Genomic DNA, 21,370 nt, shown 5'->3' with positions numbered 1-21,370 from the left:
TTTACCTCTGGTTCCAGGGACTTGCCTTCTTCCTCATCTATGGATGGAGACTCTCTCTCAGTTATTGCTAAAGCTTGAAACTTGAATAGCTTGTTAATTTCACTTTCACTGATTTTGATGAATTTAAAGCCCATCTGTTTTGCAGACTTTATGATTTTTTTAACTTCTTCATTGGCTTTAGGGAAACATGCACAATCACTCACAACATCCTCTCAAAGTTTCCACCAGGCTTTAAGAGCGGCTGGTTTTCATCCATCACCTCTTTTATCACTACCAAAGCACTGCTGTACTTGCCGCGCTTCTTTCAAAGCAAGGCAAGCGTTTTTTGCAATACAGTCAGCAAACTGGTCAAATACATACTTGGTGTAACACCTCCTCAATGCTTCAATTATACCCTGATCCAAGGGCTGAAGACGGCTAGTGCCTTCCAGAGGGAGAAACACAGTATTATCATTATATGCACCAAGAATAATGAGTCTGGGTGATTGGGACCTCTGTCCAAAACTAGCAACACTCTGATTCAAGATTTCTTTCTGCTAAATAACTCCGCGCTTGGATAAAACAATTATGAAACCAATCCAAAAAGAGGACAGCGGCTAATGTCAATTTGGGGTGTGATCAGCAGAAAACAGGAAGGCGTTTTTTATCTTTTTCCAGAAGACAAGTGGGATTAGGGTTTTTATAAAGGAGCAACGGTTTCATCATTTTGTCACCTGTGCACTGGCACTAAAAAATGAGGGAAATCCTGTGGTTTCCTCTAAGCTTTCCGGATTTTCGTCTTTCCCTAAAGTACAAGAAGGCATGCACTTCCCAAACAAGCTCATCTCCTCGGCGAGGAAGATCTGTTGAGGCACTTGGCCTCTAGCTCTGATCAGTTTGTGGAGTTGCTTGGAATACTTGGGTGCTGACTGGGCATTTAACGGTTCTTCCTCCCCCATCAGCCTCGAATTTCGCAGACTGTAGCGATTTCTAAACTTCTCAAACCATCCCTTGCTCGCAGGACACTGATCTGGGTTGCCTTTCCCAGTGGCTTCCACCAGTTGCTTGTAAATGCGTTTGGCCTGGCTGCAGACGGCCCTCAGCATCACAGGCCGCCCCGCTCTGGTCTGGTCCTCGACTCAGGTTAACTCAGTCTCCAGTGTTGGCACGTCTACGTCACGGAGAATGCACAGCACCCCGGAGCAGACGGGCGAAATACTCTCCAGGCTGGCCCTAATGACCCTGGTGTTTTGCTTCATGGTTCGCCCGGTTGACTCATTGACGCCAGAAAGGCGCCCCACGTCGGTTTACTCACGCCGTCTTCCAGCTTCTCGAGAATTTTCATCGTGTCTTCCAGAGGCATGCCACTTCGCCTCCTCTTGGTACGTGACCGGCCGGGCAGCGGGATGCCCATCGCCTCCGCCCCCCCGAGGTGGCCTCAGGGCTGCCCGAGCCTCAGCGGCCTCCAGCACCGCCGCTCTCGCCACAGCCCAGGGTCCGGCTGGAGAGCAGGAGGCCGCCCGCGAAGCCGTTCAACCTGGGGGATGTCCTCATTCTCACCACTCCGCTAGCCGGGCAGAGGACGAACCTTCGCTCTCTCTGCGAAACACGCAACCCAACCCGAGAGTCGGCCTGCGCGACCAACTGAGCGGCGCCCGCGATGACGCGCGAGCGCGACCCCTCACCCATTAGCGACCATCGGCTCGACCCTAACGGCCGCTGTCTCGCGAGGCTTGACAGCCCGCGAGCACGCGCAGCCCGCCAGCTCCGCATTGCTATTGGTGCGGCCCCAGCAGCTCGCAGCCACAGCCGAAACTCGGGAAAAGCAGGCTGCGCCGGGCAGATCTCGCGAGACTCAGGGAAGCTCGCCGGGAAGAGGGCCGAACCGACAGCCCGCGAGCCCCTGCGGGAGGGGCATGATGGCGGCCCAGGCGCTGGCGCTGCTGAGGGAGGTGTCGCGGCTGGAAGCGCCGCTGGAGGAGCTGCGCGCGCTTCAGTCGGTGCTGCAGTCAGTGCCGCTGAGCGAGCTCCGCGAGCAAGCGGCGGAACTGCACCTTGGGCCGCTTTTCTCGCTGCTCCACGAGAACCACAGGTGAGAGGACCCCGCGGCTTGAATGGGGGAGAGTGACATCCCCGAGCATGGACACCCGGGTGGCTGGGGTGACGGGGAAGGCTTTTGCCCAGTCGCAGTGAGGGTAGCGTATAGCTGAAATTCAGAGAGGGCAGGTCCCTGGGCCGAGAGGCTAGAGACAGGGTTCAAGTCCAGGTTCTGCGGTGTGCCCCTGGCCTCACTGCCCTCATCCTTGAAATAGGAATTGGAGGAGGAAGCAGGGTTGCCCATCTACAGGGAGGACGCCACAATCCTGTGTACACGCCTTTAGCTTTTCTCCCCCTCTTATGAAGGGGTACTATCCTGGCAGTCTGGCAAGATCCGTCAACATTTTTCATTCACTTGCCTTTTGATCCAGTAATTCTTGTAGAATCTTAACGTGCAGGTGTACTCCCACACAAATGCACCGCCTATGCAGGGATATCCGTAGCAGAAGGTGAAAGCAAGAAACTAGAAACAACCTAAATATCCATTAAAAGAGGATTCTAAATAAATTGTGACACATTAGTATGTAACTCTGTGCAGCGATTAGAAAAACTGAGATAGATCTATATATGTGGCCATGGCAAGATCTCTAATATATGTTGTTGAATGAAAAAAAATCGTGTGAGTTTATGATCCCATTACGTGTAATTTTTAAAAAGGATTACACTCTTCCCCTCAAACTCACAGTGGCTAGTATAACATTGGGAATATCTGAAAGGTACAGCAGGAACTATTAATATGGAAGTGGGACTTAGAATGGTAGGATGGCAACTTTTACTTTTCATTTTATGCACATTTGTGATATTTGGTTAAGAAACACTTTGTATTTGATCATCTGATAATGTAAAAGGGTTTAAAATGTTTGTGATCCAGAAATTTAAAAGTGACCTTTCTGCTTGAAAAGGATGAGTCATTGAATCAACACTGGATGATTTCGGAAGGCTCTCTTGGCTCTAGCCTAAGATTCCTCCCTTTTTCATACTTGTTCTCCCGTCATTAAATCCATCAGGTAACATTATTGAGGTCTGTCTATGAAATATCCCTTATTTGTTCACTTTCATTGAGTCCTTCATTTTCTCCCTCTTGCTAGGTCTATTGCATTGTCTGACTTCTTATTACCTCAAAGCTTCCTTTCTAGCATGTCCTTGCTATGCCACAACCACAGTGAACTTCTCAGGTCACTTGGCTCACATCTTTTCCGTGGTTTCCCATTGCCTACAGTGTAAAATCATGACTTCTTAGTCTGGTATTTGGACCTTTACAGCATATTTCCACCCTACTTTTCCAGCCTCAACTTTTCCCTCCACTCCTATTCATGTGTTTCATCTCCTCCAGATACCAGGTGGCACCACTCACTTTCTCTTGAGCATGACTTGGCACTTTCCTAACTTTAGTCATGCCAGTCCTTCTAACTGAAATGCCCTCCCCTCTCTCCAAATCTGACCATCCTTTAAGGACCAGGTGAGGGGCCATCCACTGCATATAGTCTTTCTTAGTCACTTAAGTGACTGGTCCTCAGATCTTCTGAGGGACATTATCATAACTTCGGTTAATGATGCTTTACACTATTGCCATATATTATAGCTCCAAATGTATTTATTTCTAGTTTGTAAATTCTTTGAAGGCAGGGGCCATATTTTGTTCATCTCTGCAACCCTCCTAGGGTGCAACACATAATACAATATAAGCTAAATAAAAGATTAGACTCATAAATTTTAGAGAGGCCTAGTCCAACCACTTTATCTTATAGACGAAGAGACTTTCAAGGCTCATATCATAAGTTAACACCAGGGATGCAGTAGGAACTGAAACGAAGAGGAGTCTTAAGAATAAGTTCTGTGGGGGAGATGGTTTGCTGAATGAAGGAGCAGTGCTCTAGCAAACAATCTTAATGAAAATTTAAAGGCAGGGTACTTCAGAACTGGCTACATAGTAGATACAAACTGCAGTTTGTGGGAATAATTCTTCTCTGGATAGTAGATTGGCAGTCTCCAGATACATTGCTGTTATCCTGGTTAAAGCACACAGGTTGCTATATATTAGTTCAAGGTCTGGTCTAATAGGTGTGAATCTACAATCTCGACAGGAGTTCCTGTGAGGGAAAGTATGTCCTAAGATTACTGCTTTACAACACGGAAGTCAAACAAGACTGATTGTAAGTTATTAACTCTTTGGCTTCTTGGTACCAAAGGGCCACATGCGACTTGAAATTTGTGCACTACACAGTTTAACCTACCATTGCTTTTTCTTAAAACAGCTTTATTGAGATATAATTTACATAAAATAAATTGTGCATAATAAAATGTACAATTTAACGAGTTTTGACACATATATACCCATGAAACCATCACCACAATCAAGATAGCAAAGATATCTCTCACCCCCAGAAGTTTCCTCATGCCTCTTAGTGATCCCTCCCTGCCTCAGCCAGGCAACCAGTGATCTGCTTTCTATCGCTATCGATGAGTTTGCCTTTATTTTTTAGAGTTTTATATAAGTAGAATCATACAATATATACTCTTTTTTTTGGTTTCTTTCACTCAGCATAATTTTAAGTATTATCCATGTGGTGTGAATGAATACTTCATTCCTTTTTATTGCTGAGTAGTCATCCATTGTATGGATGTACCACAATTTGTTTATCAGTTCACCTGTTGATGAACATTTGCATTGTCTCCAGTTTGGGTATATTACAGATAACACTGCTATGAACATTTATGTACAAGTCTTGACATAGACATATTCTTTCTTTTCTCTTTGAGTAAATACCTAGGAGTGGAATGGCTGGATCATATGGTAGGTGTACGTTTAACTTTTAAGAAACTGCCAAACTGTTTTCCAAAGTGATTCTACCATTGTACATTCCCACCAGCAGTGTATGAGAGTGGATTATAAACGTAAATATAAAACCTAAAATTATAAAACTTCTAGAAGAAAACTTTAGAAAAAGTTTTTGTGACCTTGGGTTAAACAAAGATTTCTTTGATGTGACACCAAATGCATGATGCGTAGAAGAACAAATGGATAAAGTGGACTTCATCAAAATTAAACATTCTGCTCTTCCAGGGTCACAGTTAAGAGAATGAAAAGGCAAGTCACAAATGGAGAAAAATCTTTGCAAAGAATATTTCTGATAAAGGACTGGTATTCAGAATACATAAAGAACTCTCAAAACTCAACAACAAGAAAGGAACCCAACTTAAAAATGGGCAAAATATTTGAAAAAGAAGATATATGGCTGACAAATAAGCACGTGAAAAGATACTCAACATCATTAGTCATTAGGGAAATGCAAATTACAATCACATTGAGATTCTACTATATACCTATTAGAATGGCTAAAACAAACTAAAATCACCAAAGCAACTCAAGCGTTCATCAGTGGATGAATGGATAAACAAAATGTGTTATATACATATAACGGAATATTATTCAGCCTTAAAAGGGAAGGGAATTCTGACGTGTGCTACAACATGGATGAACTTTGAAGACATTATACTAAGTGAAATAAGCCAGACACAAAAGGACAAATGCTGTATGATTCCACTTGTATGAGGTGCATAGAGTAGACAAATTCCTATAGATAGAAAGTAGAATGGTGGTTGCTACCCGCTGAGGGAAGGGGAGAATGAGGAGTTAGTTTTTAATGGATACAGAGTTTCAGTTTGGGAAAATGAAAAAGGTTGTTGGAGATGGATGGTGGTGATGGTTGCACAACTGTGTGAATGCACTTAATGCCACTGAGCTGTTTGCTTACAAATGGTTAAAATGGTAAATTTTATGATATGTACAATTGCAGTTTTTTAAAAGAGGAAAGGAAACATGTACCCATTAACAGTAACTCTCCATTCCCCCTCTTATCCCCTCCTCCAGCCCCTCGCAACCAGGAATCTGCTTTCTGTCTTTATGGATTTGTCTATTCTGGACATTTCATATAAATGGAATCATCATCGAAAGGAACACTTTTGCCTCTGGGTTCTTTCACTTCACATATTTTCAAGGTTCATCCATGTTGTAGCATGTATCAGTACTTCATTCCTTTTTATGATTGAATAATATTCCATTGTATGGATATGCCACATTTTGCATTTATTAATTGATGGACATTTGGGTCGTTTCCACTGCTATGAACATTTGTGTACAAATTTTTGTGTGGACATATGTTTTCAATTGTCTTGGGTATAAGAACATTCTTAATTACTCCTTTAGGCTCAGTTATGCAAAGTACAATCCTTAAATTAAAAGGATATGTTCCTTTTTAAGACTTTTGCTATGTATTGCTTAATCACCTTTTAGAAATGTGTACCAATTTAATTGCATACTCTTATTAGCGGTATGTGAGTGCCCATTTACTTGTACTGCCTATTAAGAGATGAGGAAGTTACTCTTGAAACACCTTCTGTATCTACATCTGGTAGTCAAGTTCTGATTAATTTAGTTCTTTAATAGCTGTTGAATCTTTTCCCTCTTCTCCATCCCCACTGCTACTCGCCTGTTTTATTCCTTCATCACTTCTCATTGTCAACAGTGTCTTCTTTTTTTTGTTTAAAGGTTGACCCCCTGAGCTAACATCTGTTGCCAATCTTTGTTTTTTTTCTTCTTCTCCCCAAAGCCCCCCAGTACATAGCTATATATTCTAGTTGTGGGTCCTTCTGGTTGTGCTATGTGGGACGCTGCCTCAGCATGGCTTGATAAGCGGTGCTGTGTCCACACCCAGGATCCGAACTGACGAAACCCTGGGCCACCTAAGCGGAGCGTGCAAACTTAACCACTTGGCCACGGGTCCGGCCCCTCAATGATGCCTTCTAACTGAAAATTCTTTCTCTAACACTGATGCAGAGTGATTTCTATAAGTCAGATCTCATCATGTTACTTCTGTGCTCTAAAACTGCTTCATGGCTTGTCATTGCCTTCTGGAAAAAGGCTAAGTTCCATTGCGGGACATAAAAGACCTATCAAAATCTGGCTTCTGGGCGTCTTTCCTGTTTTATGTCTTGCTGTTCATCTCCCGCCTTTTACCTCCTCCCCACCTCTCTCCCCTTCTGACCTAGTCATACCAAGCTACTTGTGGTTCCTTGAATGCATAACACTATCTCATTCCTCTCTGCCGTTTCGTGTGCTGCTACCCCCTCTTCCTAGAACAGGTACTGTCTTCTCTGAGATAACTCTCACCTTTTCTTAAAGTTTATCTCAGGTGTTACCCCTCTGAGAGACCTTCTCTGTACTGTCTTCTTATTTGAGCTCCCACAGCTTCCAGCCCGAACCTATAGCATTTATCTACCTGGATTATAGTTGCCTTTCTGTTTTTCCATATCTTCCATTAGACTGAGCTCTTTGAGGCTAGAGAATATATCTTATCCTTCTTTGTAGCCTCAGCACAGGCATGGCACTAATAGGTACTTAGTAAATTATTTAATAAATTAGTAGAAGCTAGTGTTTCAAAGGGAAGTCTGTGTGGAAGGGATCCTCACTGAGCTAAGTGGCAGATATTCTTAGCTTGTTACTTCCTACCTGGCAAGACATGAACTAATGAGAGCTATGGTGCCTCCTTTAGGGAACAGACTGCTTTGTGTGTATCCATTCTGGAGAGATTGCTCCAAGCTGTGGAGCCAGTTCACGTGGCCCGGAACCTCAAGGGTGACCTGCAGAGGGGGCTCACCCACCCCAGTGATTCTGTGAAAATCCTCACTCTGTCCCAGGTATGACATTTTACCAGCACGTAATAAAGGAACTGACATTTAGTGACTGCTTGCTCTGGACCAGGCTCTATGCTGCATGCCAAAGAAAAAGCGATAAGGAAAATATGATCTCTCTGTCTCTAGGGAGTGTCGAGGCTATTCTAATGTTCATGGCTAACCCTACCTGAGGGGATACAAGCTAAAGTAAGAATTCCACTAAGTACCGTCTGAGTCATTCATTCATCAAATACTGACTGAGTTCCTTTTACATGCCAGGCATTGTATCATATACTGTTAGTGCCACCAAGATAAATGAAGTGTATGTCTTTCCTTCAAGGAACCCCAAGTCTAGAGGAAAAGATTGCCATGTTAAGTCTTATAGCGGCATGAACGAAGTACTATTGTGAAGGTCACTAAACCAACCAATTAAGACAGTAACTCTTATCACCCTGGTAACCAGAATATCCTACTAAGATTTGGGTGAAGAGCTGCTGCTGAGGATTAATCTTTTTGAAATGTTAGGAGCTGAGCAGTTAGTTATCCAGTACATATTCAACTACTGTTTTTCCTTTTCTCCTCTAAATTGTTTATTCAACAAAAAGGCGAAACTATCGATTTATTCATTGATCATTTATGTGCCAGACGGTGTAGTAGGTGCTTTACCTATTTAGTCTCATTTAATCTTCATTACTGTCTTGCAGTTAAGTATTATAATCCCATTTTATTGACAAATATTAGGCTCAAAGAAGTTATTTAATTTGCCCAAGGTCAATGTAGCTAAAAATTGACAGAACTAGGATTTATATTGTTTTCACTCACTGAAGTGTCTCAACTCTTTACCCACCTTTTTTTTTTCTTTCCTTTCAAAGATGTTACTAGACGATATGTGTGTTTAGCTTTAATGAATTTGGGTCATTTGGAATTTCTAATGACTTGTCTTAAAGCTGTAATCAGTAACTCCTAAAATAACTGCATGCTAAGGAAATTTGACCATTGTGTGTTCATGTGTTGCCCTACCTTGGAAGAGTATTTCTGATTTTTTCTTTCTTTCAGGTTGGAAGAATTGTTGAAAATTCTGATGCTGTTACTGAGATTCTAAATAATGCTGAATTACTAAAACAAGTCGTTTATTGTATTGGTGGAGAGAATCTATCTGTAGCTAAAGCGGTAAGTCAGCTAGAGCCATCAGCTTAAACGCGCAGAGATATTGGTGTCCTAAAAGGCAAGGAAGGGCCTTCTGGATTGAGAGGTAAAGGTTTAAATGGATGATCTGTGTAATTGAATTTGCTACCACAGATATATGGTATCAAATAAATAAATGATGTCACATAAATACTAATAAAACCCTTCTGTTTTCTAGAAGACACATATCTGAATTATCCATCATAGGGCTTACAATGGGTTGCTTGATAGGAAACAAAACTTACATAATCTGTTTTCTGTTGGGAATAATATGTATCTTTTCCAATTATAAATAATAATAGCTAAAATGTAATGAATGCTCATTGGGCAAGGGGCATTCCATGCACTAATTTTCACATCAGTCTTATGAAGTAGATATTAATACTCTATATTTTTATGACTTAGAGATCTTTTCTTTCCTCATAAGGCCATTAAATCCCTGTCAAGAATATCACTGACCCAAGCTGGACTGGAGGCTTTATTTGAAAGCAATCTGCTGGATGATTTGAAAAATGTAATGAAAACAAATGACATTGTTCGATACAGGGTGTATGAGGTAAGACTAAAAGCACAGTTTCTGATGCCTACAATTCAGGATGCAGTCAAGCTTGCATTGGAAGGAAGATGGCTTGTTTAACATGCATTTATTGAATACATAGTCTGTGTTAGGCCCTATACCACGTGCTGGAGATATAGTGATGAACTCCCAGCCTAGTGTGAGACAGATAAGAAATGTTTACACTGCACTGTAAGTGCTATAACAGAGGAGATACCATTGGAACTGGACTTTGAAAAAATTAGTTGTAGTAGTTGTAAGAAGAAATGGCTCTCATTCGCACGAGCTTTGTACTGAGCGCTGTGCTAAATCCTCACAGATGTCATCTTCAGTTTTCACAGTAAACCCTATACATCATTATCATTAACCTCACTGTTGATGGAGTAGTTGACCTCAGGCCACACAGTTGATAGGCTACGTATTCAAAATGGAACCCTCTACAGTCTAATTCTCGCTTCAAAACACTCGTACTTTTCATGTCTTGATACCACACTGTTCTGGTTCTCCTTCTGCCTCTAGCTGTTTCTTCCCAGTCTCCTGGCTCATTATCCTCTATGGAACTTGTAATGGTTGGAGTTTGTGAAGGTGAAGTCCTGAGCCCTGTTCTCACTGTACTCTGTATTCGTTCCTAGGCAGTATCATTCATCCTCTGATTTCACTTCCCACCTGTAATGGTGATGACTCTCAAACATAAACTCCGTCCCAGACCTCTCTTCTGAGCTCAGAGCCTTGGGTCCAACTGCTTATTCACTCTCTCCCCATTGGACATATTCTGGGCCCCTCACACTCATTAAAACCAAACTCCTGATCTTTTCTACCTGCCTCCTGCCCCTAATAAAAAACAGCAGCAACAAAGTGGCCCTGTCCCACAGTCCTCATGGTTGGATATTAGACTCAAGCTCATTCTCTGTGGGGCTTTGTTCTCCCTACCACTTATCTATTCAGTCATCACGTCATGTTGGTTTTACTTAAACCCATGCATTTCTCTTCCTTGGTATAGCCACCAACATCCTAGTCTTAGCTACCAGTATCTCTCACGTGCACTGCTGTATTTGCATCCAAACTGGAGTCCTTATTTTGTCACCACTAGTCTGTCTTCACATGCAGTCCGAATGATCTTTTAAAAATCTAAATCTGGGGGCTGGCCCCGTGGCCGAGTGGTTAAGTTCGCGCACTCCGCAGCAGGTGGCCCAGTGTTTCGTTAGTTCGAATCCTGGGCGCGGACATGGCACTGCCCATCAGACCACGCTGAGGCAGCGTCCCACATGCCACAACTAGAAGAACCCACAACGAAGAATACACAACTATGTACCGGGGGGCTTTGGGGAGAAAAAGGAAAAAATAAAATCTTTAAAAAAAAAAAAAAAAATCTAAATGTGATTCCGTCATACCTGTGCTTAAAATCCTTCAGTGTCCTATATCTTTCAGTAAGCCCTCAGGATGTGCCTGTGAATGATTGACTGATAGAATGTATGCATGAATGAATGAATGAATGATTTTTACAATCTGTCGGTTATTGCTGATTCAGGCTTTTGCACTCTAATTGATGATTTTTTTTTTTAAGCGCAGATACACCTAGATATAATGGAGTGTTTCTGTGTCAAAGTAATTTCTTATGTGTTTGATAAAGTTTTCCTACTTGTGGAGACAAACAATGGATTTTTTAAAATGCAATTATGTAAACTCCAACATTTAACTTAAAATGAGATCTGACAAGTTTGGGGCTGTTTTGACCTTTCTGCTTTTTCTGTTCTTTTCTTTCAGCTAATTGTGGAAATTTCTTCTGTGTCACCAGAATCTTTAAACTACTGTGCCACCAGTGGACTGGTGACCCAGCTCCTCAGAGAGCTGACTGGCGAGGATGTGCTAGTCAGGTATGTTTTCTGAGAGAGTTCTTAAAGCAAAAAGTCCTCTTCTGGAGGGCCAGGAAACAACCCTGGGACTCAGTGTGATCTTCCCTACTAGAGCCTATGCCCAGGTTGCAATCTCATGACTCATGTATGTCCTGAAGAAGCTTATATTGTGACAGCATACTAGAACTTAGCAAAACCCCGCATGACAATCCAGCTGCTTTTGAATAACTGCGTTCCCTGTCCTTAGGCATGTGTGGTCTTAAAAAGTTACAATCACATGGTGATGCCATTTTGTATTACTTACTGTGTTAATGTACACATTGTTTGGTGTTGGTTTGTTGTTAAATAATAGCACTATGGCATGATGGACAAAAAGTGACTTTTTTTTTTTTTTGAGGAACATTAGCCCTGAGCTAACTACTGCCAATCCTCCTCTTTTTGCTGAGGAAGACTGGCCCTGAGCTAACATCCATGGCCATCTTCCTCTGAAACGTGACTTTTGAAAATGAGCAAGACTTGGACTTGAGTTCCTCTCTGCTACTTATTAGCTATTTGACCTTGGACAAATTATTGTAACCTTTCTGCACTTAAGTCTCCTCTCTCCTAAATGGGACAATGACAACTGTAAAGAAGATAATATGAGGATTACGTGATTGACCCCATAGAGACCAAGACAATGGTTGACATAGGTCCTCAAAGAAATGTTAATTCCAGTCTCCTCCCTCCCAGCCCCCTACTCACTAAGTCCCCTTTACTATCTGCCAAAAGTTTCTTTATTGATATTCCACAATTTACTAATACATCCTCACTGTTGAACACTTAGTTTGCTTCAAGTATTTTCCTCTTATAATACCACCATAGTTACCATCTTTGTGTACATAGGTTTTGTTATCCCTGTCTTAAATGATTTTCTGATCGTCCTATGTTCATTAAATGTGACTGAATTTGTTAATCTCAGATGCACAAATCAGTCACCAGTTACACTGTTTCAAAGCAGTCCTAATAAGGGAATTAATTTTGTTAATTTTTTTTAGCTTTGTATCAGATTTTGTGACATAGAAAAAAAAGCTTGCAAATAGTCAGTTAAAATACCTTAGGACCAACTATAAAAATACTTTTTTTAGTTAATTGGGGAAATTTGATCATGGTTAGGTATTAGATGATACCAAAGAATTATTATTAATTTTTTTAATATGTGGAAAAGGCATTATAATTATGTGAGAAAAACTTCGTGTTTTTTAGAGATGCACGCTGACATATGTGGGGGTAAATTACAAGATGACTAGAATTTGCTTTAAAACAATTCAGAAAAAAATGGGGAAAAAAGATTAAAGCAAAATCTTGATAGCTATACAATCAGGATTATGGGTACATTGGGGCTTACTGTACTGTCCTTTTTACTCTTGTATATGTTTGACATTTCAAAATAAAACAAAGCTTAAAAAGATTTCCTAGGAAGTAACTATGTTATAATGGAAATAATAATGAGCCTCAAGTCAGAAGGGCAAGATTTAGGTCTAAACTCTGCCTTTTAATAACAACGTGATTCTGGACAAGACACTGCAATTTTCTCATCCTTCTGTCCTCATCTGAAAAGTAGAGCCAGGATCACTGACCTTTCAGATTTGATGGAAAGAATTAAATAGGATAACCTATGTGAAAGCAGTTTATAAAGTATGCTAATCCTATGCAAAATCTTGGCATCTCAGAGCAACCTGTATAGAGACGGTGACATCGCTGGCAAGTACTCATCATGGACGACAGTACCTTGCTCAAGAAGGAGTAATTGATCAGATTTCTAATATAATTGTTGGGGCAGATTCAGACCCTTTCTCTAGCTTCTATTTGCCAGGTAAGAAATATTGATGCCTGTGGAAATGATGGTGCATGTTTTGTTTCTGAGTTATCTCTGACAGGGGTGGCCAGGGATTGTTTTCTTGAGAGCTGCTTCCCTTGAGATAATACCCATAGCCCCTTAATGAGGTAGACTCTATTGCCCTGGAAGCTATGAACTGTTGATTGTCATTTTCTGGAAGTATTGCTACTTAGAGCATTAGGATGGTTTCCTTTCAACCTCAGCCAAAAGAAAAATAAAAGTACTAGTCACAACATTTACAGTACATTTCACAGATTCATCAAACTTCTGAGTTGGAATCTTTATTAATATAAGATCTACTCCAGCCGTTCTCTTCTAGGACATGGTTGATTCGTTTTTCTTGAGCACTTCCAGAATTTGGAGATTTATTCCTTCCTTAGGTAGCTTAGCTTATTTCATTGATGAACATCTCTGTCTAAAAATTTCTTCCTAATAATAACTCCAAACTTGCCTTCCTGTGATTTCTTTGTTCTCCCTCTTGCATATGACAGTGCTTCAGCATTTGGACCCAGCTCCATTAACACCTTGGGTTTTCTGTTCTCTCAGGACCAAACATCACAGGTCCTTCTTATTAAGTCTGTCTGATTTCCAGGGAATACAGTGCCATAACCTTTTTCCTCTTTCTGGCCTGTAGTTTATTATTGTCCCTATGAAAACATAGGGCCCACAATTTATGCTGTCTTCCTCTTCTATATTTTTAATATATTAAAATTTAAAATAATCTATTTTTAATATATTTTAATATTTTTAGGATTTGTGAAGTTTTTTGGAAACCTGGCTATCATGGATAGTCCTCAACAGGTCTGTGAGCGTTATCCTGCCTTTGTGGAAAAAGTCTTTGAAATGACAGAAAGTCAGGACCCCACCATGGTTGGTGTAGCAGTGGACACAATTGGAATCCTGGGATCCAATGTTGAAGGAAAACAGGTGTTACAGAAAACAGGTTGGTGTGATTTGTTTTGGCTTTCTTTAGGGATATCTTCATTTTTGACAAGGATTTAAGATCATTAGCTAGTACATTAACTGTATCATAAAAACTGGTTTTTACAAGTGGCAGTCTTTTTACCATAATCTTAGACTCCTCCCTAAAAGTCTCATGATTATTACTGAAATTTTGTTTTTTGACTTGACTGGCCCACACACTCTTTCTCTTCTCCGTCTGCCTTATGTAGTATTCATGGTACAAAGACCAAGGGCTGGAGTCAGAAAGACCTGGATTCATGTCCCAGTTCTAACACTCACCTAGCTTTTTGAACTTCATTTACTCACTTCACTACTCTAGGCCTCATTTTCCTCATTTATAAAAAGAGTCTAACGACTACTCAGGGTTGCTGTGAATATTTAATGAAAAGACACATTTGTTTCATATTTGTAATATCAAGAAAGGAAAAGAAATGAAAATTTGTTATAAGATTTTATGTTAAGAGTGATACTTTTGTGGCACATCCATGAGTATCTTGAAAGCACTGTGAATTCTACACGAAAAATAATAAATGCAGCACTGTTGAAACCCTGTGAGGTATATGCTGAAAGTGAACATGCTGTTGTGTATCACAACTTGTATCCTCATCACACGTTCTTTTCTAACTGCTTTTGCCTATGACATTTCCTCCTATGATCCTGCCAAGAACACACTATTGTCGTTCTCATTTTACAGATAAGGTAGCTGCAACTCAGAGAAGTTAAGAAAATTTTCTAAGATCATACAGACTTTGGGCAGCTGCCACTCAAACCCAGGTCCTTTGATTCCAAATCCCCTGCACTTTGACTTATATATGCTGTGTTGCGTGTGACTCTGTGTTTTAGGACTGTCACTTGGTCTCTAACTACATATTTATTTTTATGTTGGTTTTGGTTGATAGGGGTCATAGTATACGAAAGCATACTTTAAAAAATCTCATTGTTGGGGCTGGCCCCGTGGCCGAGTGGTTAAGTTCGCGCGCTCCGCAGCAGGAGGCCCAGTGTTTAGTTGGTTCGAATCCTGGGCGCGGACATGGCACTGCTCATCAAACCACGCTGAGGCAGTGTCCCACATGCCGCAACTAGAAGGACGCACAACAAAGAATATACAACTATGTACTGGGGGGCTTTGGGGAGAAAAAGGAAAAAAATAAAATCTTTAAAAAAAAAAAATCTCATTGTTCACTTAGGATGGGTATCATTTTTTTATAAAACAGAAAATAGCAAGTATTGACAAGCATGTGAGAAATTGGAACCCTTGTGCATATCTGATAGGAATATAAAATGGTGTAGCCACTGTGGAAAACAGTTATGATGGTTCCTCAAAAAATTAAACGTAGAATTGCCATACGATCCAGCAAGACCACTTCTAGGTATATCCCCAAAATAATTGAAAGCAGGGACTCAAACAGATATTTGTACACCTGTGTTCATTCACAATAGCCAAAAAGGGTAGAAACAACCCAAGTGTTCATTGAATGGATGAATGGATGAGCAAAACGTGGCGTATACATACAATGGAATATTATTCAGCATTAAAAACAAATGAAATTCTCGTACATGCTGCAACATGGAGTAATCTTAAAGACATTATGTTAAGTGAAATAATCCAGATGGAACAGGACAAATATTGTATGATTCCAACTATCTGAGATACCTAGAATAGTCAAATACACAGAGACAGAAAGTAGAAGAGTAGTCACCAGCAGGTGGAGATGGGGGAATGGAGAGTTCTGGAGATAGATGGTGGTGATGGTTGCACAATGTGAATGTACTTAGTACCACTCAACTGCATGCTTAAAAATGGTTAAAATGGTCGATTTTATGTTATGTGTATTTTACCACAATAAAAAATCTCTCATTATCCTTCAAAGGAACTCGCTTTGAACGCTTGCTCGTGAAAATAGGATATCAAGCGAAAAATGCCTCAACAGAACTCAAAATTAGGTGTTTGGATGCACTTTCATCACTTCTTTATTTACCAGTAAGTAGATTGGGAAATTAATGAAGGACAGAGGGATACGTTTGGGAGAATAAATCTGTGTGAATCAGTATATCACTAGTTAACATACATGTTGACCAAATGCCATCTTTCTCACTCTTAGTAAAAGAAGATAACCATCATTCTATATGACTAGTGACATTTTTCAAAGTTAAAGTGGAATCATAGAGTATTAGAACTGGAGAGGATCCTAGAGATTGCTTAATTAACTCCGTGAAAAAAAAATTGGGAAAGTATAGGCTGGGTTTGGGGACGATTGCTCCTGACTTGGCAGAGATCACACAGTGAGTTAATGACAGAGTGCCAGCAGAACCCAGGTTTCCTGACTTCTAGATGTCTTGAGGTTTCCTTTTCTGTCCTGTAGCCTGAGCAGCAGACTGATGACCTCCTGAGGATGACAGAATCCTGGTTTTCTTCTTTGTCTCGGGACCCGCTGGAGCTCTTCCGTGGCATCAGTAATCAACCCTTCCCTGATCTACGCTGTGCTGCCTTAAAAGTGTTCACGGTAGGCATCCTCTTCTTTTCCACAGGTCCTTCTGGGACTCTGCCAGTTCAACATGTGAGTACTTACAATGAGCCAGTACCTCTGCCATGCCCCGGGGATACACAAGTGCTGCTATTAGTATAGACTAATGAGGGAGACAGATGTGTACATGGTATTAGGTATTATAAACTGTATTAGTAAAAGGTATTAGCTGCTGTGGCAGCAGTTTGAACAGGATGCTATGGGATCACAGAATTAATTCCAGATTCCTTCTCTGCCATCGGGCAAACCCTTATTGACCAGCCCTGGTCATCTTCCTGAGCCTTATTTCCTTTTCCTGCCATTCCCCTTCTGGCACTTAATGTTCTAGTGATACCAACCTGCTTGCTTTATATCTCTGGACCCCTGTGTGCCCTCTACCTTCAGGCAATAAATATAATTGTAGAGTTAATTATATAATTACAGTTGTGGTGAGAAGAATACCTCTGTGTTCTATTTATTACATTATGTTGAAAATGTTTATTTATTGACCTGTTAAACAGTTTCTTAAGAATACGAACCATATCTGATTTATCTTGGTAGCTCCCACACTTACCTGGTGCCTGGGCTCATGGAAATACAATAATGACTTTAGTAATCGTAATAATGGGATTTCAGGCAGCATGCTTGGCCTAGAGAGGGAGGGAACAAGGAGAATGGAGGCGACAAGAGACGGGAGGCGTCCTGCAGGATGTGATACCTGATCTGGGTCTTGAAGGATACAGGATTCCCATCAACTTCAAAAATGTTTCTACACTGCTTTACCCTTGTCAGTAGTCACTGTGGTAGTCCTTTTGGCTCCTGCATTGCTATTCCCGTTGTTACTTTATTTTTTTTCCACTCTTCTACCTTCTGCTCCACTTAGTTGGCCACAGCTGTAGAGATAATTTTTGATTTACTGGTTGGGATGGCTATTTTTATTTCAGCCCACCCTTCATCCTCAACTTGGTAACTAAGCTGGTGTTTCTGGAACTTTAAGATCTTGTTAAAATGTAGATTCTGAGTCACTGGTTCTGCAGTGGAGCCTGGGATCCTGAATTTCTCACAAGCTCCCAGGTGACGCTGATACTGCTGGTCTGCCGAACACATTTGGAGAGGAAGAGCCTAGGCTCTAAATGGGATTATTCCTTGTTCATAAAATGTAGTGGTGAGGTTTTAAAAAATATAAAAGTGGTTTATTCACCATTTTAAAATTGGAGAAAGATTGAGAAGTAGAAATTTTAAAATCACATAAAGTCATACCTGTTTGGTGTATTTCCTTTTAATATTAGTGTCAGTATTTATTAATTTATTTATTTATTGGTGAACTATCTCAAACATATAGTCATACCTTGCTTCCTCTGCCCAATCCCATTCCCCCCCCCCCCCCCCCGGATATAATCACTGTTATGAGTTCAGGGGTTACAACCCCACAAATGATTTAATACTTTTACTACATGTGTATATATCCTTAAAACAAATTACAGTCTTTTACGTATTCTTAAACTTTGTAAATGGTATCATGCCATTCACATCATTCTACAATTTTCTTTCTCTCTTCAACATTATGTTTTTAAGATTTATACTGAGAGAAGCCATTAGAAAGTCATTAGTATTTCATTGTATAGCCACAGTATATCATTCTTCTGTAAATGAAGATTTAAATAATTTCTATTACAAAGGATGCTATAATGAACATTCTCAAAAATATCATCTTGTGCACATGTATGAGAATTTCTTTACGGTAGTCTTTTATTTTCTAGTTTTTGTTTTATTTTTCCACTGTTGTAATATAATTGGGATCTACTTTTTTCATATACAGATTTACTTATTCTTTATAAATGTTATTCTTAATTTTTATTTAATTTTTTATGGCTATATACCATAATTTAATTACCCATCCCCCCACTATTAGACATTTATATTGTGACTTTCATACTATATTGAACATCTTTGTATACAAAGATTTTTTAATATTTAGATTATTGTTAGATTCCCAGGAGGGCATTTACTGAGGCAAAAAGTAACATTTTTAAGGTTCATGTTGCCAAATTTCTTTCTAGGGACTGTGCCATCCCACTAGCAAACTTAACTTTTTAAGGCTCAGAGAAATTGAGTTCTTTCTATCTTCCGTTTTAGGCCATTGCAGACCAACCCTGGGCTCAGAAACTTATGTTTAATAGTCCAGGTTTTGTAGAATATGTGATGGACCGGTCCGTGGAGCGTGACAAAGCTTCAAAGGATGCCAAATATGAACTGGTGAAAGCACTTGCCAATTCCAAGACAATTGCAGAAATCTTTGGGAACCCAAATTATTTGAGGCTCAGAACTTACCTGAGCGAAGGTCCATACTATGTGAAACCTATTTCCACAACAGCAGTGGAAGGAGCCGAATGATTGCTTCCGGAGTCTAGACCTCTTTTTTTTTTTTTACCAAACCTTCTCCTAAGCCATTTGACTCCATCTGTAATTTACAAAACAGAGACTTCCCTCCCCCCAGAATTATCATGGAGCATCTAATGTAATTTTATCACCAATATTTGTTGTGTTTCTACATTGAAGTACAGTCTGAAACCAGGAAAGGAGGCACACTTGGTCAGAATTGAACCAAATGCTTTTCAGATTCCTTTGACTGCCTTAATCTTTGCAAGAAGATGGAAGTTTTGTTCTCCTCCCAGAACATTTCCATGAACTTACTGTCTTATTTTAAAATCTGCTTCAACTGAAATAGAACCAGGTTGTTTCTGAATTCTCTTCACCACCCTTTTTTTGTTCTTTTTTGGTCCTTTTCCCCCTTCTGATGCCACTTTCAAAGTCTTGGATATAAATATTATTTGAAAAACAAGTAATATGGAATCTTAAAATTATGTTCTTCATACTAAGAATAAATACTTTTAATAAGGTCTCTTCTGATTTTTTTGTTACTAATATTCCTTTGAAAAACAGTAAATAAACCTTTTAAAAATGTTTCTGGTGTTCTTTGATGCTTTTTTGCTGTTTATCTATGAATTTTACTCTATAGTGGTTTTGGAGGAGGAGGAGTAATAGTATACTAAACTGGAAATGTCCCCAAACTGTCTTTTTATTTACTGGTGGGTCGTCATTGTTGAGGGTTTTGCTTTTAAAAAATTTTTCAGAGTCATCAAGTCAATATTGAGTGGATCAGAGAGAAGGAAACTGACTCCTAATAACCTGAGTTAGAACGAAAGGGACGCTATGTATAAACTAGGATTCCATCTCATTGATTAGCAAGGGATGCACTTTTTCACTGACCAAAACATGTTCCCACCTGTTTTCCAGTGCCCTGCTCTCTAAATACCAAAGCACTCTGCGTACCCATCGCCAATCCAGAGGTTTGTGTATGAGTGTGGTATCATAGTGTGACACTTGAGAATCTAGAGATAGGTCTCTTTTAGTCCATGGTGATGTTGATAAACCATCCCTGCTTTGTAACAAAATGGTTCTCAAGTGACTAGAATTCGCTTGTCTCCAGATTGATCATCTCTCTTCTGCCATCTCTGGTATCCCTGAGTCTCCTTTTTCCATATCAACCATTTCCCTACTGCTAATACCACTAATTAGTCTACAGCCAGGACTTCCCTGGACTGAGGAACATTCTCTCTCTTTAAGGTGACTTTTGTTTAATCTCATTCGTGATGCTGATGTTAGTCATTTAACAACAGAGTTCAAAGGATTGCCCTCTCTCCTAGGTATGGCCTACATGCTGATTCTGATTTTGCACCTGTGACTTTTTTTTAAGATTAAATACAATTTGCAAACTATTATTTTATTTTGCATTTAATAAATAAACTCTTCTTGACTGCTCATGTGCCTGGCTTTGGGAAAAGAATTAGACATTGTCCTAAGTTCACCTCATTTAATTTTTAGATCTCTATTTCATAGATGAAGAAACTGAGGCTCAGAGAAGTTAAGTAGCTTATTCCAAAATCACACAGGTAGCAAGTGGCTAATAGTGGAGGAAAACAGATCAATAGAAAATTAGTATATAGTAAATACAAAAATAGAGGAAAACAGAAAACACCTACCCTAGACCTGAGGGAAGATTTTCCCTCGCATCTTGAAGAACTCATGGGAGATAGTCGAGTGAAGGATAGAGAGAAGTAGCAGAGCAAGCAGGGGTACAGCTAGGAAAACAAGAACACATTTAGGGAACTACAAGTAATTCAGTGACCAAAGCCTAGAATTTAAAGGGGAAAATCGCAAAGTTCTTTATTATTAATAATAGCTGCCATTTCTTAGCATTTACTTTATGTTAGGCCCTTGGTATGCATATTCTCATTTTATCCTCATAACAGCTGTACAAGTTAAGTAACATTTTGCAGACAAAGATACTAAGCCTGAGAAATGAAGTACCCTGTACAGGTGGCACAGCCCAGAGCCAAAATGTTAACCTAGCTTTCTGATGGTTAGTCAGATGTGTTCCTCTTTTGTTACTTGGTTATATTTTGGAGATAATAGCAAACAGTTACTGTGTGTCAGGCATTGTTCTAAAAGCTTTTCATATATTAACATATGTTGCTATCCTCTCACTCCCAGGAGTTAGGTACTGTGATTACACCGTTTACACATGAGACGAGAGACAGCAAAGTTAAGGAACTTGCACAAGGTCAGACAGCAAGTAAGTGGAGCCAAGATTTGAACCTAAGCTGTTTAACTCAGAACATAC

At 40.1% G+C, this 21,370-nt stretch overlaps 1 protein-coding gene across 1 annotated transcript; it reads left to right on the top strand.

The window, feature by feature from the left end:
• The first annotated feature begins 992 nt into the window (after positions 1–992).
• Positions 993–19,650, top strand: PSMD5 (proteasome 26S subunit, non-ATPase 5). Its single transcript, XM_070595778.1, has 10 exons — positions 993–2,071; positions 7,629–7,773; positions 8,806–8,919; positions 9,362–9,490; positions 11,255–11,364; positions 13,053–13,195; positions 13,971–14,162; positions 16,054–16,163; positions 16,546–16,686; positions 18,823–19,650. The coding sequence occupies exons 1-10, from the start codon at positions 1,896–1,898 to the stop codon at positions 19,078–19,080; spliced, it is 1,518 nt and encodes a 505-aa protein (XP_070451879.1). The 5' UTR covers positions 993–1,895; the 3' UTR covers positions 19,081–19,650.
• The last annotated feature ends 1,720 nt before the right edge of the window (positions 19,651–21,370 follow it).

Source organism: Equus przewalskii, chromosome 26 (genome assembly GCF_037783145.1).
Source record: "Equus przewalskii isolate Varuska chromosome 26, EquPr2, whole genome shotgun sequence".
NCBI lineage: Eukaryota > Metazoa > Chordata > Mammalia > Perissodactyla > Equidae > Equus > Equus przewalskii.
The sequence above is the reverse complement of the archived record's forward strand: the minus strand, read 5'-3'. Positions and strand labels throughout refer to the sequence as shown.

Bases quoted from the DNA above. Each gene is read 5' to 3' on its own strand.
- PSMD5 (XM_070595778.1), top strand. From the start codon at position 1,896: ATGATGGCGGCCCAGGCGCTGGCGCTGCTGAGGGAGGTGTCGCGGCTG. The intron at 8,920-9,361 runs GTAAGTCAGCTA...TTTCCTCATAAG, and splicing joins ATCTATCTGTAGCTAAAGCG to GCCATTAAATCCCTGTCAAG. The intron at 13,196-13,970 runs GTAAGAAATATT...TAATATTTTTAG, and splicing joins CTCTAGCTTCTATTTGCCAG to GATTTGTGAAGTTTTTTGGA.